Raw genomic sequence first — 23,713 nt, forward strand, 5'->3', positions numbered from 1 at the left:
ACGTGTTCCGGAGGGGTGACTGTGGTGGATAGCCAACTGCCCACTGCAAGCCCTTCGTTCGGGTGATTGGTGAGTGGACTGCCTTCTTCATGCTCCAAGGCAGGTCCCTGGCCTGTTGTAGGCAGGACCCACTCCCAGTTATTCCCACTCCACGGCTCTGCCCTTACGGCGCACTTTGCCTAGAATACTGTCCCTCTAGATGCCTGAGTGGCTCCCTCTTCCTTCTGGCCTCTGTTCAATAGAAACTTCCCTGCCCCCTCCCCCTTTATAAAGTAGCATCTCCTTCTGGCACACACCCTCCTCCAGTCCTCCCCAGCATGCTTTGTGCTGTCTCCCCAAAGCCTAGCATAGTGCCTGTGATTATATAGCCATATGTGTGTATATGTATGTATAGATATAGAGTTGGTGCTTAGGGAACAGTTTATGCATGAAGAAATGAACAAATGGGAATTCTGAGGTGGGCAGAGAGTCACCAACACATCGTGTGGGGCCAGTGCACTTGTGGGCAAAGTTGAGTTTGGGTATGTTACCTTGCCCTGCTTAGAAAAGCTCCAGGGAATTCATGGCATTTTCTTTTTGAAGGAATCATGCTCTAAGTGAAGCACGTGGTGATGCTACTGCCTCTTGTCCTCTTCCCAGGACCCCTGCAGTGCACCATGAGTCGGTAATGCCCACTGAGGACCTCTGGGAGCCATGTCAGACGAATCCACCTCAGGGAGCGATCCAGACCTGGACCCGGACGTGGAGCTGGAGGATGCGGAAGAGGAGGAGGAGGAGGAGGAGGTGGCAGTGGAGGAGCACAGCAGGGATGATGAGGAAGACCTGCTGGATGGTGAGTGGCTCTAGTGAGTGCCGGAGGTGGCCTTATCTTTTCTTCTAATGGAATCTTTGCTGGGTGAGCGTGGTGTTTCTAGTTGGGTTTCTTAGGTCATCCATCATGAAAAGACAGAGACTGGAAACACAACAACCATGAACTCACATGCTTCTTCCCAGGAAGTGGGCTGTTCTACATAAGCCTCGCTTTAGTGCTGGAAGGACCGTTAGCGTTAATTCTCTCGCCTTGGACAGGCATGCAGACTCAGGTCTGAGGATTTGGGAGTGGAGCATGCTTGCCCAAGTCATGGAGGAGTCAGTGGCAGAGTCCCTGTGACCACACTTTATAGTCCGGTGTCATGGACCCATGAGGTGGCCATAGGTAGGCATGGGGGTCACAGTGAGTGGTCTGAGAGTTTCCTGAAAGTATACTCACAGTTCTGCCTGTGTGGACATGAGCAGTGAGGGTTGATGCTCCTTTGGGGAGAGAGAAGGGATGCTGCCAAACATCCTACGTTACATAGGAAAACCCTTCCTATATGCAGTTATCCAGCCCAAAATGTCAATAGCGCTGAGCTTGAGAAACCCTTTCAAAAAGGAAACTATTAATTTAGCACTTTTTATTTGAATTTTCCTCTATTGGATAACAACAGCTCCCTTTTATATTGCTTCATCATAGTGTACAGAAATATCTGAACATCTTACTGATTTTCTCAAACAATTGTCCTTTGGCTTTGGTGACCCCTCTATTGTGTGTGCTTTCTTTGTAATGTCTACTTTACAGTATTCCTCTTTCTACTTCTTTTGGGTTTATTTTGCATTACTTTCAAACTTTGTAAGAAAATGCTTAGCTCATTTTAGGCTCCACCCACCCCTAATATAAGCATCCTATATAATAAAAGCCTAATATGCTAAGTGTCAGGTCATCCGTTCAATCAAAGCGTAATATGCTAATGATATATGCTAAGGCTGCTCAACTGCTTGCTGTGACGTGCACTGACCATCAGGAGGCAGACACTCCACCTGGAAGGTTAGCTTGCTGCTGGGGTCTGCCTGTGGTCCCTCCCTGACTGGCCAACCTCCCGTGTCCCTCCCTGGCCCCAATTGTGTACCGGTGGGGTCCCTTGGCCTGGCCTGTACCCTCACGCAATCAAGGATCCCTTGGGGGATGTTGGAGAGCTGGTTTTGGCCTGATCCACAGGCCAGGCCCAGTGACCCCACTGGTGCACAAATTCGTGCACCAGGCCTCTAGTTTAAAACTATAAATTTCTCTCTAAGTGCTAGCTCTGTCCTTTCACAAGCACTTTGTCACACTTTCTCCTACTTGATTATCTTTATAGACTTGGTGACATATTAGATGTGTGGGGCAGGTTGAAGCTGGAATAGGTAAAGCCTGGGAGGAGGATGAAACCTTTGTCAAGGTGGGAGGGATAGGAGGGAGTGGATGGGGAGTTCAGGATAGTTTTAGCTTTGCTACATTAAACTGGGTGTCGTTTCCTCCTTGCCCTTTGAATGTTGCCTGTTAGGACGTTAGTCTGAGAGCTGACTTTACCAGAGCAGGGAGGCTTTGGCTACTGGGGAACAGCACCAGGGCGTTGCCTTTAAGAAGAGTGGGATGAAGATGTGCTCTCTTTTTATAACATGTTAGGGCCCATGGCTTGGTGTGAGAACTTTTGGCTTTGGTTTTTCATTCCCCTGGGTTTTTTGTTTTGGTTCGGTTTTGGCTTTTTTATCTTGATGTCTATACTGGGCTTTCTCCATTTTTTGAAATGGGCACAGTTGGGTGTCAGCATCTTTGAGGTCTGTCGTTAGAGGCAGAGGTTCAAAACCTGGTGCCTCTGGAATGAACTTTCCTTATGCAGTGGTTTTTCTGGCTCAGTATTTTCTTCCAGCTCAGCTTCAGGTTTAATCTCTTGCTGGATGTGTAGGACCCCTCAGTGCAGAAGTCCGAGAAGCCCTGGTTTACGTTAGCTAATCGAGGTCTGGACACAGACTGGCTTGATGGGCACATCGTTTTAGAACATATAGGCCTTCTTTATTTCACTTTACTCTTGTCTATTTTATATGGCGTATCAGGATAGTAGGAGCCTGGAACTGCAGGTAGATAACTAACAGCATGCTTAGGCCCTTCTGTAACCTGTTTCACAGCCATCTTGTTGACAGCAAGCCTCCTTGATGTCAACTTAGGCTTCAGGCTGACCCCGTCCACCTTGGACCACTGGATAAGGGAAGCTGGTCTCTTAGTCCCTGGGTCTCTGACTCTCCTACAGGAAGTTTGCTTTTTGCTTTTTCTCTGACCCCATTCTACTTGTCCTCTTTGCTTGCAATGTAAAGAAATCAGGAGTAAAATGTTCTAGGCAGAGGGCCAGGGCAAAGGCCCTGGGGTGGAAACGAGTCTGCTTGTTTAAGAATCAGAAAGGTAGAAGCCGGGACAGCTGGAGCATAGAGAGCAAGGGGCGGAGCTAGGCGGGGCCTACATGGTGGTGGTGTGAGATATACCTGGAATCCGGGATTTACTTACTTGGGTTCTAACAGGTGCTATTTCACACTCTCACTGTAAGTACTCAACTGATTTTTCAGAACAGCCTGAGTTAGAGTTTAGGGTGATCTCTTGTTGGAAATTAAGTGGTGCCAATTTTGATACCAGTTTCTTTCCTCCTTTCTGTGTGCCAGGCTTAGAGATACAAAGGACAGAAATCGGCTGGGGACAGAAGATTGTTTTGTAAATCTGCCTCAGAAAAGCATGTCATGTGTTGACTCAGTTATTCAGAGTGACTTTGTAGGACCTTTAACACTTCTTCCCAGTAATCCATGGAGTGGGAGCTTCTGGCTGTGGGTTTAATTTGTATTTCCCTGATTACGTAAGGCGTTGAGCCTTTTTCCATATGCTTGTATGACTATTTGCACTTTTGTAAAGTGCCTGAACACATTCTTTTTTTAAGAAAAAAATTTTTTTATTGATTCATTTCAGAAAGAAAGGGAGAGGGAGGATCTGAGCCTCCTGGGATCTGAGCCTGCAAGCTGGGCATGTGCCCTTGACTGGAATCGAACTTGGGACCCTTCAGTCCGCAGACCGATGCTCTATCCATTGAGCCGAACCAGCTAGGGCTGAACATTTTTTTTTATCTTTTCTTTTTTCCATCCATCTCTTATTGATTTATAGTCATTATATCTGAATATGAGTCTTTAGTTAAATACACAAACACACACACACACATCTTTCCCTTCTATACTGATTTTCACCCTCTTAATTTTGGGGTTTGTGTGTTGTTTTTTTTTGCAGTTTTATGCTCTTTTTTAAATTGTATTTTTGATGAATAGATTTTAATGAAATCAAATTTATCATTTCCCCCTTTATATTTATCGCTCTTTATGCCTTATTTAAGAAATTTTTGTCTCCCCCCCCAAGGTCATAAAGCTATTCTCCTATTATCTTCTAGAAGCTTTAATGTTTTTTTTTTTTTAAATATATTTTATTGATTTTTTACAGAGAGGAAGGGAGAGAGATAGAGAGCCAGAAACATCGATCAGCTGCCTCCTGCACATTTCCCACTGGGGATGTGCCCGCAACCCAGGCACATGCCCTTGACCAGAATCGAACCCGGGACCTTTCAGTCCGCAAGCCGACGCTCTATCTACTGAGCCAGACCGGTTTTGGCGAAGCTTTAATGTTTTATCTGCACTTAGTTCTATGATCCATCTGGAGTTGATTTTTGTGTGGTGTGAGGTAGGGGTCAAGTTCATGCCCTCTTCCCCCAATATGATTTTCTAATGGCTCCAGCACTCTTATTGCATTTTTGCTATACCTTTGTTGTAAACCAAGACAGAGAACATATGTAACTCTGTCTCTGAACCATTTTTTTTCCACATGACCTTCTGGGAAATGGGGTAGAGGAGTGACTGTGCAATGTGGTGGCTAAGAGCATGAACTGGAGCCAGATCAACCACCTGGTTAACACTGTTTGAATCTTATCTTTACTACTTACAGCTTTGAGACAAGTTTCCTCATCTGTAAAATAGCACGCATGCACCCCTGTGGTATCGTTTGCCAAGTTTAACATTGTTCTTAGTCCCCTGTAGTTTTGCAAACTGGGAGTGAGATAACAAAGTAGTTCAGAGTTAGGCTCAGTTTTTTGGCACATAAGTCCTAGGTTGTGGCATGTGCATCCTCCTGTATCATGCCAAGAGGCACATGGTAAGACGTGGAATTTGCTGATCTTTGTTTTGTTTTTTTTAATCTTCACCTGAGGATATGTTTTCATTGATTTTTAGAGAGAGAGAGGGGATGGGGAAAAACATCAATCTGTTCTTCCTGCATGCGCCCCAAGTCGGGGATCGAACTCACAACCTTGTGGTGTACAGGATGACACTCCACCAACGGATCCACTGGGCCAGGGCAAGAACAGTTTAAGATGTGGTGTAATGTTATGTAGAAACCAGACATTTCATAATAAACATGAGGCAGCCATAAAGCACTGTAAAACACTGACTTATGTGACAAACTAAATATCGGCACATCCATAAACTGAAGCCTCTAACAAGCCAGCAGTGGTTGTTGAACCCAGAGGCTGAGGGTGGTAAGAGCTGTTCTAGACCTGTCTCCCCTTTATAAAGAAAAGGAGAAACCTGAGTCTGTACCAAGCTTGCATGAGAATTTTATATGCTGTGTCTAATCATTTTAAAATTCCTACTGCACATGTCCACATCCACCCCCTGCCAGACAGGAATTCACAGCCAGGCCTCACAAGTTGTAATGTTTGATAGTGAATTTGTCTGTGATATTGAAAGACTGTCAGGTTCTGTTCTTCCTCCTCCCAGGAACAGTTCACTCTGCAAGGCTAAAACCAGAAGGAAGAAATACAACAGTTGGCAACAAGTTCCCACTGCCCTGCAGATCAAGTTCAGACCCTTGGCCTTATTCAAAGCCTGCCCTCTGTACTTGTCTTATCTGCCTTCTCCCTAACCACCTAGCCTCCAGCTATTCCTCTGAGTGGTTACTTAATAAATTTGCTTGTGAAATAGAAACAAAACAAAAAACCTTAAGGTCAGGAGGACATCAAAGGTCATTGTCCAAACCAGTTCAGAGGACCCAGCAAAACACCAAGTTGAAGTGTGCCAACCCAGCCCCAAGTGTAATTGGTGTGTAGGCCAAGGTGCAGTGTTGGTGAAAGTGGCCGTTTAGCAGTAGCTATTCCTCTTAGGGAGTCTGCTGTCCCCACACCTGGTTCTTGGGTAGGAGGGATTTGATGGCCTTGCTTTTTACCAGGGAAGAACGCAGGGCTGTGAGGAGGAAGGTGACAATATTGTCATGTGACAATACCATGGGGGTATTAGCTCTCTGGAGGCATGAGGGGCCGGAAGGACGGATAGTTCTTAAGGAAAACAGTTTGCTGAGCTTTCCTCCCGTGGTGCTTCTGGTGGAAACAGGAGAGGACTGTAGGAGGGTCGTGAATCTGGCGGCAGTTAGTCTGATTGGCAGCCGCACTTGGGAGCTTCTCTTTCTGTTCGCCTGGCTGGCTGGGCGCAAGAGCAGGGCACCTTGCTTCCTCAGCAGGCAGGGCCTGCCCCTGAGTCTAGGCCTGCGTTGCATTCCCGGCGCTTCTTGCCACCCAGACTCTGCCATCTCTGGGAGGCCTTTTGTGAAAGGCCGGCTGCAGACTCGGTCGTAATAGAGAGGAGACTGCGATGTTAACGGCAATTGCGGTGGCCCATCATGCACAGTCCTTGTCTGGTGCCCCCTCCGCCATTTCCCCTTTGCTCTTCAAAAGCACAGGTTGTCTACCTGAAGCCTCCAGTGGCCTCTCAGTGTGAAGGCCAAGGAAGATGCATCCAGGGCTGCTGCACAGGAGTGAATCACCCAGGCTGTGCACTCGTTAGCGTGTGAGCATGCATGCACACAGCTCCACCCCACCTATCCCCTGCCACCCTCCACTCTTGGAGAGGCCACATTAGCATCCCTTCCCTACCCAAACACTAGGCAGTGAAATATACTAGTAGGAAGTGAAATATCCTAGTGGTAGGAAGAAGAGGCCTTGGGTGGTCCTCTCTGTGACAGGGGCTGACTTCTGTGCTGACTCCAGGAAGGATCTTGGCGCTACACCTAAGTCATCCTTGGGAGAGGGGATGCTGGGGGGGGAGAGGAAAGAGGCTGGGTTGGAAGGCCCTCCTGCTGCTTTGCTCACTCGTTTTTAATGAGCCCATATTGGACTGCCTGCGTTTTCTTAATCTCTCCTCCTTGTTTGAAGTCTGTTCCTTTTGCTTATGCTCCGGTATCTGCTCAGAAGGTTCTTTCCTTCCTCCCTTACCAGCTGGTGCCTACCGACCCTATGACATGAAGCCCAGGCCTCACCTTTCCCAAGGAAGCATCCTCACTCCCAGACTTAAGCAAGCCTGGTTAGGGGTCCTTTCCCCAAGTGTGGCTCTTGGCACTCACCTCATCGTGTGTGCTTTCCTGGGTGAGCCATTCCATTGTGCCCTGGCACAGGGCCTGTACATGGCAGATGGTCAAGTGTGTGTAAGGCTGAACTCTACGCAGGTGCAGAGAGGCCACGGTGGCCGTTTGGTGGCAGTCTTTATGACAAGTTTAGAATACAGAGGTGGTCTGCAGTCTCATCGGGGGTGTTGGTGTGTGTTTGGAATAACAAAATGCAGTTTGTACATGTCATTCTCTCAAAATAATTCGCTTTTTTATTTTAACATATTTTGAAAAACTTCTAAAATTACATTTGACATTCAACATTACATTAGTTTCAGGTGTACAGCATAGTGGCTGGACAGATGTTTATATACGTAGGAAGGAGTTCCCCCAGTAAGACTAGTACTCACACCATACGTAGTTATTACGATATTATTGACTGTATCCCCTAAGCCCTGCTGTACATCCCCATGACTGTTTTGTAACTGCCAATTTGTACTTCATCCTTCCCCCTTTTTCTTTTTTTTTTTTTTTAAATATATTTTATTGATTTTTTACAGAGAGGAAGTAAGAGATATAGAAAGTTAGAAACATCGATGAGAGAAGCATCGATCAGCTGCCTCCTGCACATCTCCTACTGGGGATGTGCCCGCAACCCAGGTACATGCCCTTGACCGGAATCGAACCTGGGACCTTTCAGTCCGCAAGCCGACGCTCTATCCACTGAGCCAAACCGGTTTCGGCATCCTTCCACCTTTTTCACCCAGCCCCCTAAACCTCTTCCCATCTGGCAACTGTTGGTTCTCTGTATCTATTAGTTTGTTTCTGTTTTGTTTGTTCATTTATTTTGTTTTTCAGATTCCACATATAAGTGAAATCATATGTATTTGTTTTTCTCTGTCAGACTTATTTTACTTAGCATAATATCCTCTCTATCCATCCATGTTGTGGCTAATGGTCATTCTTTCTCTCTCTTTTTTTAATCCTTACCTGAGGATATTTTCCCATTGATTTTTAGAGAGAGTGGCAGGGAGAGAGGAGGAGGAGAGAGAGAGGGAGAGAGAGCAAGAAACATCAATATGAGAGACACATTGGCTGCTTGCCTCCCGCATGCACCCGACTAGGGCTGGGGATTGAGCCCACAACAGAGTTACGTGTCTTTGACCTGTACGTGCCCTTGATCAGGAATCGAACCAACAATCCTCTTGGTCCGTGGGCCAATGCTCTAACCACTGAGCAACCAGCCAGGCTGGTCATTCTTTTTTATAGCTGAGTAATATTGCACTGTGCATGCGTACCACATCTTTATCCAATTGTCTATTAGCGGACACTTGGTTATTGTAAATAATGCTGCAGTGAATATAGGGGTGCAGATATCTTTTTGAATTAGTGTTTTGGATTTGTTTGGATAAATACCCAGAAGTGGGATTGGAAATAATTTTTAATTATTTGAGTTAACGCCATACTGTTTTTCATAGTGGCTGCACTAATCTGCATTTCCACCAATAGTGCACAAGGCCCCCCTTTTCCCACATCCTCGCCTGCACTTGCGTGTTGATTTATTGATGATAAGCACTCTGAGGGGTATGAGGGATAGCTCATTAGAGTTTTTAATTGCATCTCTGATAATGAGTGCTGTTGAGCATCTTTTTATGTGTCTACTGGCCATCTGTATCTCCTGTGGAGGGAGAAGTGTCTGTTCAGGTCCTCTGCCCATTTTTTAATCAGATTTTCTAGAAAACAAACTTTTTGAAGGAAAGGAGTGTTATCATAGCCTTAAAACACCTAGGACAGTGCCTGCATGTTGAACGCCCTCATAAGTAGGTGGTGAATTGAACGAGTGAGCACTTGAAGACACTTGTTCTCCCTGTTGGCAGATGAGACTTGCTTAGAGTCACACAGGGGAGTGTGAGCTGTGTTTGGAACCCAGCTGTTCCTTTCTGAGCCGTCTGAGGCCACGAAGCTTCCTTACACAGACCACAGCGCAAAATTATCGCGAGAATGATGGCTGTCTTTTTTTGTGAGGCTGCCCTGGGCCAGGCTTGGTGCTAGGCATGGGCACTGGTTAGTCTTCACCGTAGCTCTGAAGTGTGGGCATCGTTGTCCTCGTTGGGTAGACAAGTCCGTTGAGGTCCCAAGAGATGTAAGTAACTTGCCTAAGATCACCAGCTAATAAGTTGCTGAATTGAAGTTTGAGCCCAGGTGTGTCAGGCATCAGAACTCGTTTTCCCCAGGAAAAGTTGGTCCCTGGCACCTCTTTCCCCTTATCTTTTCAGACCCATCAATGGAGGACATGTACGGCACTGAGTGTGCCCAGCTGGGGGACGATGGGCAGCGGCCACCGCGGTGCACTTCAACTACCTCATCTCAGTCTGAGCCTTCAGAGCAGCTTAGACACCACCAAGGCAAGAGCCTGGCCTCTGACGACCCCAAAAAGAAGAGAGCTCAGAAGCCCTCCCACATGAGGAGGAACATACGGTGAGTTGTGCTCTGGGTAAGAGGAGAAGGCGTGGGGGGGCTAAGGGGGGAGTGGGGGGAGGTGGTACCTTCACTTGAAGGCTGTCAGTAGCAGGAGGACTGGTCTGAGCGGGAGAGTCCTCTTTCCAAAGGACAAACATGTGAGCCGTGTGCCCAGATGAAGAGTGAAGGGCCGCTCAGGCCAGATGCGGGCAGACGATGGCACTCGAGCTCTGCCGGGCAGTGTCCCGCTCTGGAAGCCCAGGCATGACAGGGTGCTCTGCTTGGACCCGGTTCTGCCGTTATTTTTTCCTTATGTCTCAAAACAAGAGGAGATAAACACAGTTCTCATCTTCTTAGAACTCGGCTTGAGTGGGAGGGGACGTCTGGTCCCGAGCAGGGCTTCTTCCTTGAGCTAAGAAATCAGCAAGCGTGCACTTCCTTAACTCCCCAGATCCCAACAGCCCTCCGTCTACCGAAGAGATAAATGCTCTTTTTCTCCTCCTACCCTCTTTTTTAACATAATGACAACTCAAAAATATTACTCTAAGTTTGGGAAATAAGGTTATAGAATCATCCATAATCCTACTTTCCATATGCCAACTCTATTTTTATCGGCTTTTCAGCTCTATGAATCACATATTACTCTATTTTACTCTTGTTCTGTTATGTGCAGAGATGAGTCGGCAGGGGCATCTGTCAGGAAGTTAAATAATATAAAAAATATATGAGACCAATATGTATATACATAAAATATAAGGCCAGGGACACCTGAGCCTTGAAGTCCCTTTTTTTTACACCTTGCTCATTGCATGGGTTTGATGGGACTGATGTTTTTCTTCTCAACTCCACGCTCTGAGCTCAGCAACGCTAAGTCCCCTGTAGCTTGACATTGCATCGCTCAGATCTCAAGTGAACCCAACTGCCCTCTCACTGTAATGCTTAGAAAGCTGCTCCGGGAGGATCAGTTGGAGCCAGTTACCAAAGCAGCACAACAGGAAGAGTTGGAAAGAAGGAAACGCCTGGAGCAGCAGAGGAAGGACTACGCAGCTCCCATTCCCACTGTTCCCTTGGAGTTTCTTCCCGGTAAGCAGTGAGGTGCAGGAAAGGCCTGAGAGCCCACGGTGATCCAGGCCAGATTTGGAGTAAGGTCTGATCTCTCAGGAATCCTTTCGAGTCATTCAGTTTCTTGGGAGCACTAGAGCAGAGGGAACTCATTTACAAAGTTCGGATGGATGAATGTGTGCTCCTCAAACCGATCCTACTCAGATTTCTGTCACCCTCCCCCTTTAACTTTGGATGTTAACATGCCCGAGGACTAGGACTTGCTTTAGTGCTCGGGTGGAATCAGCAAGTAAGAACCAGCAGGGAAAAGGGGATTTGGAAAGAGGGCTGAGGCTTTTGAGATGCCTTCTGCTTCTCTCCTGGGCGTAGTCCTGGTGAGAGCAACAAAAGAAAAGAACGCTTGTGCCACGTGTGGTTGACGTTCCCTTCCATCTTTCTTTTCTTAGAGGAAATTGTCTTAAGAGCAAGTGAAGGTCCCCAACTGCCTCCTCGGGTCTTGGCCCAGGAAGTCATTTGTTTGGACAGTAGCAGTGGCAGCGAGGATGAAAAAAGCAGCCGAGATGGTAAGATCAAGCCAGAACTTTCATAGAAGAGTTCAGTCCTTCCTCATGCACATTGAGGTCTGCCTCGGACAGATTCCCTGAGTCGTCCTGGTAAATGTAAAGTCTTCCCTTGCCTTAACCTGAAGCTGGAGAGAGAAGTCGTCATAGGTGATAGCAAGTTCTGCCTCTTTCCATGCTGTCGCTCTAACAGTGGCAGCAAGTCACTCTGCTCCCTGGGTTTGTCTTTATTTTGTCTTGTCGGCTGTCTCAGAGGTGATTGAACTGAGCTCTGGCGAGGAGGACACTCTGCACATTGTGGACAGCAGCGAGTCTGTCAGCGAGGAGGATGAGGAAGAGGAGAAGGGTGGCACCCACGTGAATGACGTCTTAAACCAGCGCGATGCTCTGGGGCGTGTCCTCGTCAACCTGAACCACCCTCCGGAGGAGGAGAATGTCTTCCTGGCCCCGCAGTTGGCTCGGGCAGTGAAACCCCATCAGGTACGGCACCTCTTGACTGTCTTCGTTTCCTTCAGCTTCCTCGCTGTGGACATTGCCTGCTTGTTGGCATCACAGCCTGTGAGGTACTGTTGGCACCATGAGCAGCTGTTGGACAGGCCTGGTCCTTCTTCCTAGCAGTTGATGCCTCCAGATTCCCGATGAATGGGAAGGGAAAGTCCCGGGTTTGCCCTGCCATGGAGAACACTCTGGATCTCCTGGCTTAAGGATCTGGAGCCTCCCTTTGAGACTGTGAAACTGGTTGAGATGCTGTCTGGAGAGCAGAGCTTTGATTAGGAAGCTGAGGCTTCAGAAGCGACGTGAGAGGCAGAAGTCTGAGGGCCTTTCTCATGGGAGGGAACAGAGGGGTTGTGTTGACCCAGAACCTGGAACTGGGACTAGTGAGTGAAAGTTCCATAGGGACAGAGATTGGCCCAATATGAGAGCTCCAACAGTAAGGACGGCTCCTCATGGAGTGGGCTGCCTGGAGGTGAGCAGCCAGGCCACGGCTGAGTGAGGGGCCCTGCCAGGAGCTAGGAACTGCAGCTACTTGCCTGGGATTGGCCAAAGTGCCAGGTGAAGGTTTTTCTGTTTTCTCCAACAAATCTGTTGCCAGCCAATAGACTGGGCAGGGTACAGGGAGACTTCTTTAGGCGTCCATACCAGCTGCCTGGTGTCATGTCTGCTCACTCACTTCTGACTAATTCAAGGTGAGGAACCCAGAGCCCTGGTCTTTGCCAGCCCTTCTGACATTTGTGTGTGTGTTCCTTGCCAGATTGGCGGGATCCGGTTCCTGTATGATAACCTGGTTGAGTCCCTGGAGAGGTTTAAGACCAGTAGTGGCTTTGGCTGTATCCTGGCCCACAGCATGGGTCTGGGGAAAACTTTGCAAGTGATCTCCTTTGTCGACGTCCTCTTCCGCCACACGCCAGCCAAAACTGTCCTTGCCATTGTGCCGGTAAGAGTTCAGGAGGCACCGCCTAGCACCCTCTGAAGAGCTTGGGGAACCCTTCCTGGCCCTGAAAAGCTGGAGGAGCTCAGCTGGGAGCTGGCTCCTCAAAGCGCTCTTTCTGGGCCTGGCTCTCCGACAGGTTAATACTCTTCAGAACTGGCTGGCGGAGTTCAACATGTGGCTCCCAGCTCCTGAAGCCCTGCCAGCGGACAGCAAGCCTGAGGAGGTCCAGCCTCGCTTCTTTAAAGTTCACATCCTGAATGATGAGCACAAGTAGGTGGCCTGCCCTCCCGCTGCCCCTTTCCTTTTAGACTTTTTCCCGGGGCCTGGATGCCCGCGGACTGTGCCCTGTCCTCCCAGATTCCTTTGGGTTTTGATGTGTCCCTCTTTCTTCTTGCAACTCATTTTTTCTCTACCTGGCTTTTCAGTAAAGCCAGAGTTATGTGGCCTGGGAAACTTCTTGTGTACTGCTTGGGGTTGCTATTACACCTGAACACTCGGCAGGCAGGGTCGCATTTCCCAGGTGTACCAGGATACCATTCAGCACGATAAAACACAGCTTTCCATCTAACCTTTCACTTTTCTCTTTTCATAGCAGCTCATCAGTCTCTCTTCTTTAAAAAAAAAAAAAATTTATTGATTTTAGAGAGGAAGGAAGAGGGAGAGTTAGAAACATCAATGATGAGAGAGAATCACTGATTGGCTGCCTCCTGCATGCCCACCACTGGGGATCGAGCTCACAACCCGGACATGTGCCCTTGACCGGAATCGAACCTGGGACCCTTCAGTCCGCAGGCCGACGCTCTATCCATCGAGCCAAACCGGCTAGGGCAGTTTCTTCTTTTAAGCGGCTCACCATTGATCTATAGTTGACCTTTTTTTTTTTTTAACCCTCGCCGGTGGATTTATTTATTTATTTATTTATTTTTGAGAGAGAGAGAGAGAGAGAAACATCATGTGATAGAGAAACATCAATCGTTTGCCTCTTGCGCATGCCCTGACCAGGGATCGAATCTGCAACCTTTTGGTGTGTGGGACGACGCTCCAACCAACTGAGCCACCCGATCAGGGCTACAGTTGACCTTTAATGGTAAAACTTCCAGGCTTTGAAAGGTGCAAACCTTTTTTTGTTTCAGATTTGAATAAAATTATTTATATTTTCTCTCCATATATCAACCTGATTCCCAAACATCTAAAGGTACTTCTTGGTCCGGGCCCACCTCCATGCTGCCCTTGCCTCTCGGCATGGATATTGAGAAGGCAGGCTTTGTCTTCTGTCGAGGCTGCCTCATGCGAGGCTTGGTCATGCACATCCAACTGAGGAGACTGGTGGCCCACAGGTGGTTCTCACCTGCTCTCCCTCTCAGCTTTCAGGCCTGAGTCCACGTGCAGCAGGGCTCAGCTGCTCAGGAAGGAGGGTCTGTGCTGAGTGTCCTTGGTCTAAGCTGCCCTTCCTCTCCTGCTTGTCCTGGCTCTTCAGGTACCAGGACCTGGGCAGCCGAAGTGCAGAGGCAGCCCTTGCATTTAGTACTTTCTATTGACTCTAGGAATAACTCTCCCTCCGATATTGTAATCATGCAAGTACATCCAAGGAGGTTGTTGCCTTTGCTTGCCTTGTGCCCTTGAATTTCTGTTTTTTGCTATTTAACCATCATCAGTGACCCCGTCCATCCTCGCTACAATCTCTAGGATGCTGGGAAAGTCTTTGGGCAGCGGCCAGCCCTGTGCGGCTCCACTGGCCTTTGGCAATCAGGATCCTGAGTGTACATCAGCACAGCTTTGCTTGTGAGGACTTCTTCCTGGGCAGCAGTGGGAGCAGTAATATTTTCTCTCTGTTCACTCTTACAGGACAATGGCAGCTCGAGCTAAAGTGATGGCTGATTGGGTGTCGGAGGGTGGGGTGCTCCTGATGGGGTACGAAATGTACAGGCTCCTCACCCTGAAGAAGTCCTTTGCCACAGGCAGACCAAAGAGGAGCAAGAAGCGGTCTCACCCGGTCATCATTGATCTGGATGAGGAAGATCGCCAGCAGGAGTTCCGGAGAGGTGGGCAGCCTCTCCTGTGGGGGTCTTAGGGGTTTTTCAGGAAAAAGAAATAGTGTCTGCAGTAGCGCCTCATCAAGCGTTAAGCTTTATTGATGTGAGTTGTGTTGCCTTGAACCAGAAATCCTGGCTCTTGGAGGCCATGGATGAGTGGTTAGACCAGGCCCCAGACTGGCTCAGAGGAGCCCACGGCCTGTCCGGCCCGTTTCTCTCTCAGAGCAGCTGGGAGAGTAACCGCTGCCTGTACCACTTCCTAGAGGTGTTCTGAGACAACATTAAGAACACATTTATAAAGTCCTAAGTCACAGAGTAATAGTATTACTGCTTGTGAATATATAAAACAAAATTTATCCCGGTTTTCTAGGGAAAGCCATTCTCTCATAGTTCTACTCCCTCTTCCAAGGGGCCTGTGTCCCTTTGGGGAAGAAAGTTTCCTGAGGGTTCAGAGGCCCTTTCGTCTTGTAGGTCTCTTCACCCTGAGGGTACATTGTTGTAGGGTTGCTCTGTTACACAGTGGGGATGAGTTTGCCTTTTAGCAAGGACTGGGGAGTGAGTCCAGGAAGACTTGCCCTTAGCTGGCTCCCCCCAGCCAGCCCTCCACCACCAAGATGCTGACAGTGGGGAGAGCCAGCTGAAGTGTCCGGACCATTCCTGTCCCTTTGACCCAGACTCACTTTCAGTCCTCGGCGGGTGCTCTGTAAAGCCATGCGCTCTGCTGTGCAGCTGGTCTAAGCCCTAGGAATGCAAGTCAGTTTTACTCTGAGCATAAAGGGGGAAAAGGAGGGAGAGAGATTTACTCAGAGTCAACAGGCCAGGCTCACGTGTCACACGCCACATAGGAGCTTGGATGGCTGGCTCCCTTTCAGCGACGGGGGCTGACTCTTGCTTTCCTGCTTCCTTCATTTCTTCTGTCTCCTCCAGGGTGCACCCCTACTTCTCATACTGTTGACTAAGAACAGGCCCTCCCACCCTCTGACTCCGGATCCTCTTCCCTCCCTAGAGTTTGAGAAGGCCTTGAGCCGCCCTGGCCCTGATGTGGTGATCTGCGACGAGGGCCACCGCATCAAAAACTGCCAGGCCAGCACCTCGCAGGCCCTGAAGAACATTCGCTCCCGCCGCCGGGTGGTGCTGACCGGGTACCCCCTGCAGAACAACCTCATCGAGTACTGGTGCATGGTGGACTTCGTGCGCCCAGACTTCCTGGGCACCCGACAGGAGTTCAGCAACATGTTCGAGCGCCCCATCCTGAACGGGCAGTGTATCGACAGCACGCCCCAGGACGTCCGCCTCATGCGGTACCGGAGCCACGTCCTGCACAGCCTCCTGGAGGGCTTCGTGCAGAGGTGAGCCGTCCTCCGAAGGGGTGGGCGGCACTCTGGGGGGGCCATGAGTCCAACTTCCTTTTACTCAACAGCATGTCCTGAGTAGCTGGCAGAGGCTGGGCACCACTGTTTCAATCCTCTGGAAGTTTGGCCTAGAAGTGCTTCTTTCAAAAGTTGATCTGTGGTTACCATGGATGCTTGCCCTACCTGCTGAGGAGCAGAGAGAGAGCTGGCATCTTACTGACTCGTGTGAAAGGGGGACGGGTGGTTCTAAGGGTGGGTCTTGCCTGGGCCAGCCTCTTGGTGCGAATAGCAACTCTGGTCCCCAGCAGTCCCTTGTTTTTCCTGGTTAACATGGCATGTGTGGAGAAAGCGTAGAGGAACAGCCCCGAATCGGTGCCTCTTGCTTTTGTTTTCATCCTTAAAATGAGTTGTGTGGTTTTTTTTTTAATGAGTTTCATCTTGATGGTTGCTGAAGCAGTCCTCATGAGAGGCTGCTGTCAGCCTCGAGAGGTGGGTGTGGCAGGAAGCAGGGTCTGGTTCTGTCCTACAAGGATGCCCCGGCCACAACGCCTTGTCAGTTCTGGTCTGTGTTCTAGGAGAGGCCACACTGTGCTGAAGATTCATCTCCCTGCCAAGGAAGAGAATGTGATCCTGGTGCGGCTCTCCAAGATCCAGCGCGATCTGTACACACAGTTCATGGACCGCTTCCGGGACTGTGGCAGCAGTGGCTGGCTGGGGCTGAACCCCCTCAAGGCTTTCTGTGTGTGCTGCAAGGTGCGTGGAGGCCTCAGGGATACTGAGACACAGGCCAAGAATGCACATGGCCCCCAGGGAGTTACTCCTGCTGGGGGTTCCTGACAAAGGAGGATAAGAGCAGAGGGGCCGCCTCTGCACTGGACGACTGGGGGCTCTCGGGAGAGCAGTGTTGGCTGCACGCGCACAGCTCCCGGGAGTGGTGCTCACACTGCACTGCAAATGGTGCCCTTGTGCTGTGCAACTCGGCTGCACAACCTGTTACACCAAACTTGAGGAACCACTTCATTTCTCACTGATTTGTTTTCACTTGGGAGAGCAGGTGGCGGTGGAACATTGTGAGACAGTGTCTTTGCTTGCATGATTGGGACTCAAGAACTCTACGGTTTAGACTAGTCACTGGGGCGCCTCCCATGGGCTTCTGTATTTCATCGGGTTGAGATGTCTTTCATCCCGACAGTGCTTCAGGTGGCTGGGGACAGCAAGGCCATGTATCTTTAACACTCAGCCTCGGGAGCAAGGTGATGAACACTCACTTGTCTTTGATCTGGACAAGTGCTTCCTGTTATCTCACGGGGGACCTGTTTCTTAGACAGCTTTCAGCTGACCTGCTGGGCAGTGTTTCTGATTGGCCGCTGCTTTAATATGTGAGCTGACGGGGTATGGCTGGGGATAGATGGAGTTTCAGAATATTTCTTTTGTAGCCCAGAGACCAGGGCAGACGTGGTCTGGAGGATGCTGCGGTGGCAACACCTGTCTTACCCACCCCTTCTCCTCCCCAGGGATTCTCAACTCCTGCCAGGAGTAGCCCCTCAAATGACTTATGGCTGGTCAGCTAGAAGGCAGATACATTTGTCCATAGGGTGACTTTGTTTTGCTTCATACTGTGGTTGACTGTGGCCACTCAGTGAAACAGGAGCATTCTTAGTGAACAAGAATAGAATGCAAGGCTTATGTACCACACATACTGGCTTGCCCCTGCTGTGACCTCTCCTCTTTGTGTGTTATATGATCAGTCGGTAAGTGGAAACGAATGTCCAGGTCTTTGGCCCGAGGTCGTTGGGATATTTAACTTTTTGGTGATTGAGTGCTGTGGGAGGTGTGTGTTTGAGCAAGGACACGTTTCCAGACTCTGGGACACCTTTACATTCTTCTCAGCCCTGCGCCACCTTTTCTCTGACTTGACCCTCAGATCTGGAATCACCCTGACGTGCTGTATGAAGCCCTTCAGAAGGAGAACCTGGCGAACGAGCAGGACCTAGACGTGGAAGAGCTTGGCTCCGCGGGGACTAGTGCCCGTTGCCCGTCACAGGGAACAAAAGTCAAGGGGGAGGACAGTGCCTTGGCCGCCTCGATGGGAGAGGCAGCCAACAGCAAGTTCCTTCAAGGGGTCGGCTTCAACCCTTTCCAGGAGCGAGGCAACAACATTGTCACGTATGAATGGGTGAGTCAGGCAGATGCTTCTGTGGCCGTAGAGCACTGCTGAGAAGGGATGTGTGAAGCCCACGTGGGGAGGGGCAGGGTGCGCAGTGGACATGCTGCCCGGGTCTGTGCAGGGACCTATGAAGGTGGCCCGTGAGCTGCTGCTGTCTTGGAGGGAGAGATTTCTATGGACCTGCTCAAGCTGCCTCATTTCTCTCCACAGGCCAAGGACCTTTTGACTAATTACCAGACTGGAGTCCTGGAGAACTCTCCCAAGATGGTACTGCTTTTCCACCTGATCGAGGAAAGCGTGAAGCTTGGTGACAAGATCCTCGTGTTCAGGTACAAGAAAACTTTCCGAATGACACTGTGTGGCTCTGGTAACAGTGACACATCCCTACAGAGTGAGACGCCTGGGGTCACGCCAGCCCCCTTTTCCACTCTCCATGCCTCTGCAAGCCAGTGCTTCTGGGGGGTGGGGGTGGGGAGGGTCTTGCATTTTCTTTTTCTTGGAGTTTTTTTGGGCCAATGCTATTCTCTTCAGAGAACAATTTGAGACCATGGGCTAACATTGTAGATCATAGTCTAACCCTTCCACTTGTGGCCAGGCCAAATGTGGCCTGTGGCCTGTTATTGTACAGCCTGAGAACTAGAGTTGAACATTTTAAAAGGGTTTTAAGAAAAAGGAAACACAGCTGAGACTGTATGTGGTCTGTGAAGCCTAAAAATATTCACTGTCTGGCCTTTTACAGAAAACACTTGCAGATCCGTGGTCTAGTCTGCTTCTCTCTCTCTCGGCCTTTTTAAAATAAGTAAGCTTTGTATATAAGGCCAAATAAACAAAGCAGTTTGTTCCAGAGTCACATTCTCAGTCTAGCCAGAGGTTTGAGTCCCATCAAGGCCTGACTCCTCAGGGAACCGACACGGAGTAGATTGCTTCTCCTGCGTCTGACCAGTGTGCTCCAATGAGAGCTCAGTGGCAGCGGCCTGGCTTGGCAGCCTCGGAATGAGGGTTTCCACTTGGGGCACATTTGCAACGACAGCAGTGGTTCTAACGGGTTGGGGGGGGACAACTGCTTTTATGGATCATCCTGAGGAGACTGGCTCTGCACACTCAGAAGCAGCTGAGTGCTCATCTCCCCTTGATATTGCCTGCCTATAGTTGGCTCTGATGTCTACTCATGTAGTGTGGGTTTTTGTTTCATTTTTAAAATAGGTTTTTATTTATTTTAGAGAGAGAGGGAGGGAGGATAGAGAGAGAGAAACATCGATGAGAGAGAAATTTCATTGATTGGCTGGATGTGCCCTGACCAGGAATCAAACCAGTGACCTCTTGGCTCCTGGGTCGTAGCTCAACCACTAAGCTACATCGGCTGGCTGCAGTGTGGGTTTTTAATGCTGATGTTATTGGATACTAGGCACTGAGTGAAACCCCAGAATTTCCCAGCTGAGCAAGTCATAGGGTAGAGTTTTTAGCCGGGTGCCGGCAGTAATTGTATGGATGACTCTGCTCCTACTATGAGCTAGAAAGAATACCGTGGTGGTTCTTTGTGGGGTTACCTCCTACAGGGAGTAGGTTGTGGGAGCTCCCACCGCCAGAGGACTGCATACAGTTGTGGGCCTGTTGGAGAGCAAGGTGCCTGTGGGTCTGGGAGCCTTCTGAACCAAGTGTTGTTCCTTTCAGCCAGAGCCTTTCCACCTTGGCCCTCATTGAGGAGTTCCTAGGGAAACGAGACATGCCCTGCCTACCTGGTGCCGAGGGGCAAGGAGTACAGAAGTGGGTTCGAAACGTCAGCTACTTCCGTGAGTTAATTGCTGCCTTGTTCCTGGAGCCTTGGCGAGGTCTACTTAAGGGTTTACTTTCCTTCTCTCTCAATTTCTCTTCTACTCCATTCTCTCCATGAAATATTTCATTTATAGCCACAGTCCTAGAGACCAGGCGCAGCAGAACAGCCCAGGAGCAGAGAAAGACTGAGGGAGCTGCTAGGCGTGAGGCGCTGTCCTAGGGGCTGAGGAGCTCAGGCAAGATGGGGGTGGGGGGTTCCAGAGAAGTAGCAGGCATAGGCCTCATCTTCATCTGAGACATGACAACTTGAGGACAGATCCTTGGGTTCTAAGGAAGGCAGAATTGTCCTGGTGAGGATGGTCAAAGAAGGCTTCCTGGAGGAGGCAAAGCTTGCACTAGACTTGCAAACATGGAGAGGGTTTGACAAATAACAGAGCTTGTGTGGCCCAGAGGTCATTCTAAGGGAAAGGAGTGGAGTGAACACAAATCTAGATCATGCATTCTCTGTGGGGGAGATAGCATCCCTAGAACAATGAAAACTGGTTCTTGGGGCAAAAAGACTTAACTTTTTGAAGAATAAAGCACAAATATGCATATAGTAAGTAAACATACAATAGATCTGTGGTGTTAAAGTTACAAGGGGGGCATGGCGACTGGGAAAAATGTATAAAAAGGTTCCTTAAGAAGGTGGTGATAAAAATAAAAATTAAAAAAAGGCTGAGAAGTATTGACCTCAGGCCCTTACTGACCAGAAACTGACATGTAGGCCAGATAATTCTGTGTTGTCAGGGGCAGTCATGTGCATTGTAAGATGTTTAGCAGCATCTTTGGTCTCTATTCACTAGATGGCAGTAGCATCAACTCAGTTACAACAACCGATAGTGTCTCCAGGCATTGCCAGGTGCCTCCTGTGGGGTGGAGGGTGCTTGTTGAGAAGCAGCAGAGGTTAGGGGGTGCGAAGAGACCCAGCACAGGTCTGGCCTGGAGCTTTGTGTTGTCCCTGGATTTGCCCAATTAGTGCTGAGCTGTGCTTGAGCTTATGAGAACTAGCTTTGCCCTTTTCTCTGCTTTGCCCATGGTGTCAAAAGAAGCCTCCCTGCCCTTACTCATGCTTCCTAACTGGAGGGAACTCCTTCCGAGCTTCCCCCTTTCACTCCAATGTCCCACCCACCGCGCCGTATCTGTTCCTCTGTGTCTCTCTGTAGCAAGTTCTCAGCCTTGGGAGCTTGTTAACAGTGCAGGTTCCTAGTGGAGGAACACCATCCCTATCAAAACAAACCCTTGGTTCATCTGTGCTCTGTCAGGATTTGCAGGACTGAGGCAGAGGGCCACCTGAGCCAGTGTCTACCAAGCCTCTTTACTTAGGGTGATTCTTAGGCACTCTAAGTCTAGGAACCTTGGCCTTAGAATCGACACAAGATACTAAAGGGAGAAGCAGTTTCTAATCCTTGTTGTGCATACAACCACCTGGGGGTATTTTTAAGTTATAGGAACTTGGGTCTCAAGGTAGACCAGAGCTCTCTAGTGTGTGTGCGCTTGGTTTTTAAAACACATTTGTCCAGGATTTCGCTGTGTCCCCTGCCCTCATCTGGCCATTTCTGAGGTTCTCCTTCTGTCCTAGGGCTGGATGGTAGCACCCCTGCCTTTGAGAGGGAGCGGCTCATTAATCAGTTCAATGATCCCAGCAACCTCACCACCTGGCTGTTCCTTCTCTCCACAAGGTGAGTGGGTCCTGGGAGGATAGGCCAGAGGGTGTGTTCTGGGCAATTGGCCACATGGGCAGGCACCCCAAAGGCTCATTCAATTTCCATCAGAAGAGATCTGCTCAGGGCTGTGACTTGTTTTTGAAGTGAGAGAGGGGACACCAAAAGGAAGTTGTGTTAAAGGGCGATCGTGACATTGTCATTAAGTTCTTTGACACCTTCATTAACAACGGTTTAATTAGCTTTTCCCTTGGAATGTTTTGAGGCTGAGATGATGTGGAGAATGTGAGAGTGTTTTAACAAGTAGGAAGTGCAATAGAACTGTAAAAGGCTGCTGGCCTGTTTGTCTCATGCCAAGTAAAATGCCCTTGATAGGGTATGAACCAGCCGTTCTCCTGAGCTGTTAGCAGTTTCCCTCGCCAAGTGACATCACACTCAGCAGGGAGGAGAGCGGACTGCTTTCTGTGCTGGGGGCACTTGCGTGTCGCACGTTCCAGGCATACTTTAGAGTGGGTGAGGACATACACTGTCCATTAGCAGGACAGCAGGATCCTCAGTACGTTGGGCTTAGGACAAAGAGGAGGGTGTTGGGGTAGGAGTCACGGTGGGTAAAACTGATTTGAAAACTACCTTTAAAACGAAAGGCTCTGTGATTGTTGTTTTGTGTTTTAAAGGGCTGGGTGCTTGGGCGTGAATCTGATCGGTGCCAACCGAGTGGTGGTGTTTGACGCTTCCTGGAACCCTTGCCATGATGCTCAGGCAGTGTGTCGGGTGTACCGCTACGGCCAGAAAAAGCCCTGCCACATCTACCGCCTTGTGGCTGATTTCACCCTCGAAAAGAAGATCTATGACCGTCAGATTTCCAAGCAGGGCATGTCAGGTGGGCTGCCTTCCAGGTTCAGAAGAGACACATTGATATAGGCCGCCATCCTACTGTCTCCAGGCATTCGAGGACAGGGAGATTGTGGGAATACAGGCAGGCTTCCCAGTATAGCAAGCCAGCAGGTCCTCCCATCTCATTCTGACTCAAATAATTGCCTAAGAGGGGAGTGACCTCAACTTGTTGAAGGTGGGTTTAGTGATAAGAGCTAAACTAGTAGGTTTCTGTTATAATACTTCCATTTTACCAGGGCCTCCCACCTGGTCTTTAACTTTCAGATACGGAGGGGCCGCCTTCGGTGGCTCAGGTATAGTGCCAGTTGTGCCACCCACAACCTCTCTCCTCTCTGCTGATCTCTGTAGCTGTGCCTTTGCAGTCTTCTTTGCCACATACTGACCGTCTCCTTGTCTTCTCCCTTCCAGATCGTGTGGTGGATGATCTCAATCCAATGTTGAACTTTACCCGGAAGGAGGTGGAGAACCTACTGCACTTCGTTGAGAAGGAGCCGGCTCCCCAAGCATCTTTGGACATAAAGGACATCAAGGAGCCCGTCCTGCAGCTTGCCTGCCGGAAGTACCCTCACCTCATCACCAAGGTGAGAGCCCGGGGTGCAACAGCCCCTGGCGGGCCAGCAGTCAGCGGGGGAGGCTCATCTGGTGAGCTTGTCTTTGTGCAGACTTTTGTTTCACGCAGGCAACTTGAACGCCATGGGTTCTTTTCCTTGTCCCATGCAGTTCCTGCCCCTGGTCTGGTCCTACAAGTGCTGGGCTCAACCACGTGGAATAATTTGGCCAGTGTGTTTTCCTAGCAGAAAGAGAGATGGCACGTTTTAAAAATGTAGCCTGTTAATTCTCTGACCTCTGCCCTCCTTTTGATGTGGAAGGCAGATGTAGGTGGTCTAAAGCTGTGCTGTTAGACTTGTGAGTCATACTCTTGACAGAAGGACCGTGAACCTGCATATGTCTGCGAGCAGGCTCTTCGCTAGTGCTGGAGACAGCTAGCGCTTCCTTGGTGTCAAAGCAAGGCCCAGTGTGTACCCATCATTTTGCACAAAGACTGATAA

At 49.4% G+C, this 23,713-nt stretch overlaps 1 protein-coding gene across 1 annotated transcript in view; it reads left to right on the plus strand.

Annotated features, from left to right (window-relative positions):
- The first annotated feature begins 642 nt into the window (after positions 1-642).
- Positions 643-23,713, plus strand: part of RAD54L2 (RAD54-like 2 (S. cerevisiae)) — a 34,079-nt gene continuing 11,008 nt past the window's right edge. The window contains exons 1-16 of the mRNA XM_006770616.2: positions 643-832; positions 9,505-9,706; positions 10,632-10,771; positions 11,197-11,313; positions 11,564-11,790; positions 12,563-12,745; positions 12,879-13,012; positions 14,588-14,784; positions 15,782-16,124; positions 16,703-16,880; positions 18,052-18,303; positions 18,505-18,623; positions 19,966-20,084; positions 21,689-21,788; positions 22,445-22,650; positions 23,073-23,306. Of these exons, the coding sequence (XP_006770679.1) occupies positions 694-832; positions 9,505-9,706; positions 10,632-10,771; positions 11,197-11,313; positions 11,564-11,790; positions 12,563-12,745; positions 12,879-13,012; positions 14,588-14,784; positions 15,782-16,124; positions 16,703-16,880; positions 18,052-18,303; positions 18,505-18,623; positions 19,966-20,084; positions 21,689-21,788; positions 22,445-22,650; positions 23,073-23,306 (2,890 nt within the window). The 5' untranslated portion in view covers positions 643-693. The remainder of the gene's footprint in view (positions 833-9,504; positions 9,707-10,631; positions 10,772-11,196; positions 11,314-11,563; positions 11,791-12,562; positions 12,746-12,878; positions 13,013-14,587; positions 14,785-15,781; positions 16,125-16,702; positions 16,881-18,051; positions 18,304-18,504; positions 18,624-19,965; positions 20,085-21,688; positions 21,789-22,444; positions 22,651-23,072; positions 23,307-23,713) is intronic.

Source organism: Myotis davidii, unplaced genomic scaffold (assembly GCF_000327345.1).
Source record: "Myotis davidii unplaced genomic scaffold, ASM32734v1 scaffold663, whole genome shotgun sequence".
Lineage (NCBI taxonomy): Eukaryota > Metazoa > Chordata > Mammalia > Chiroptera > Vespertilionidae > Myotis > Myotis davidii.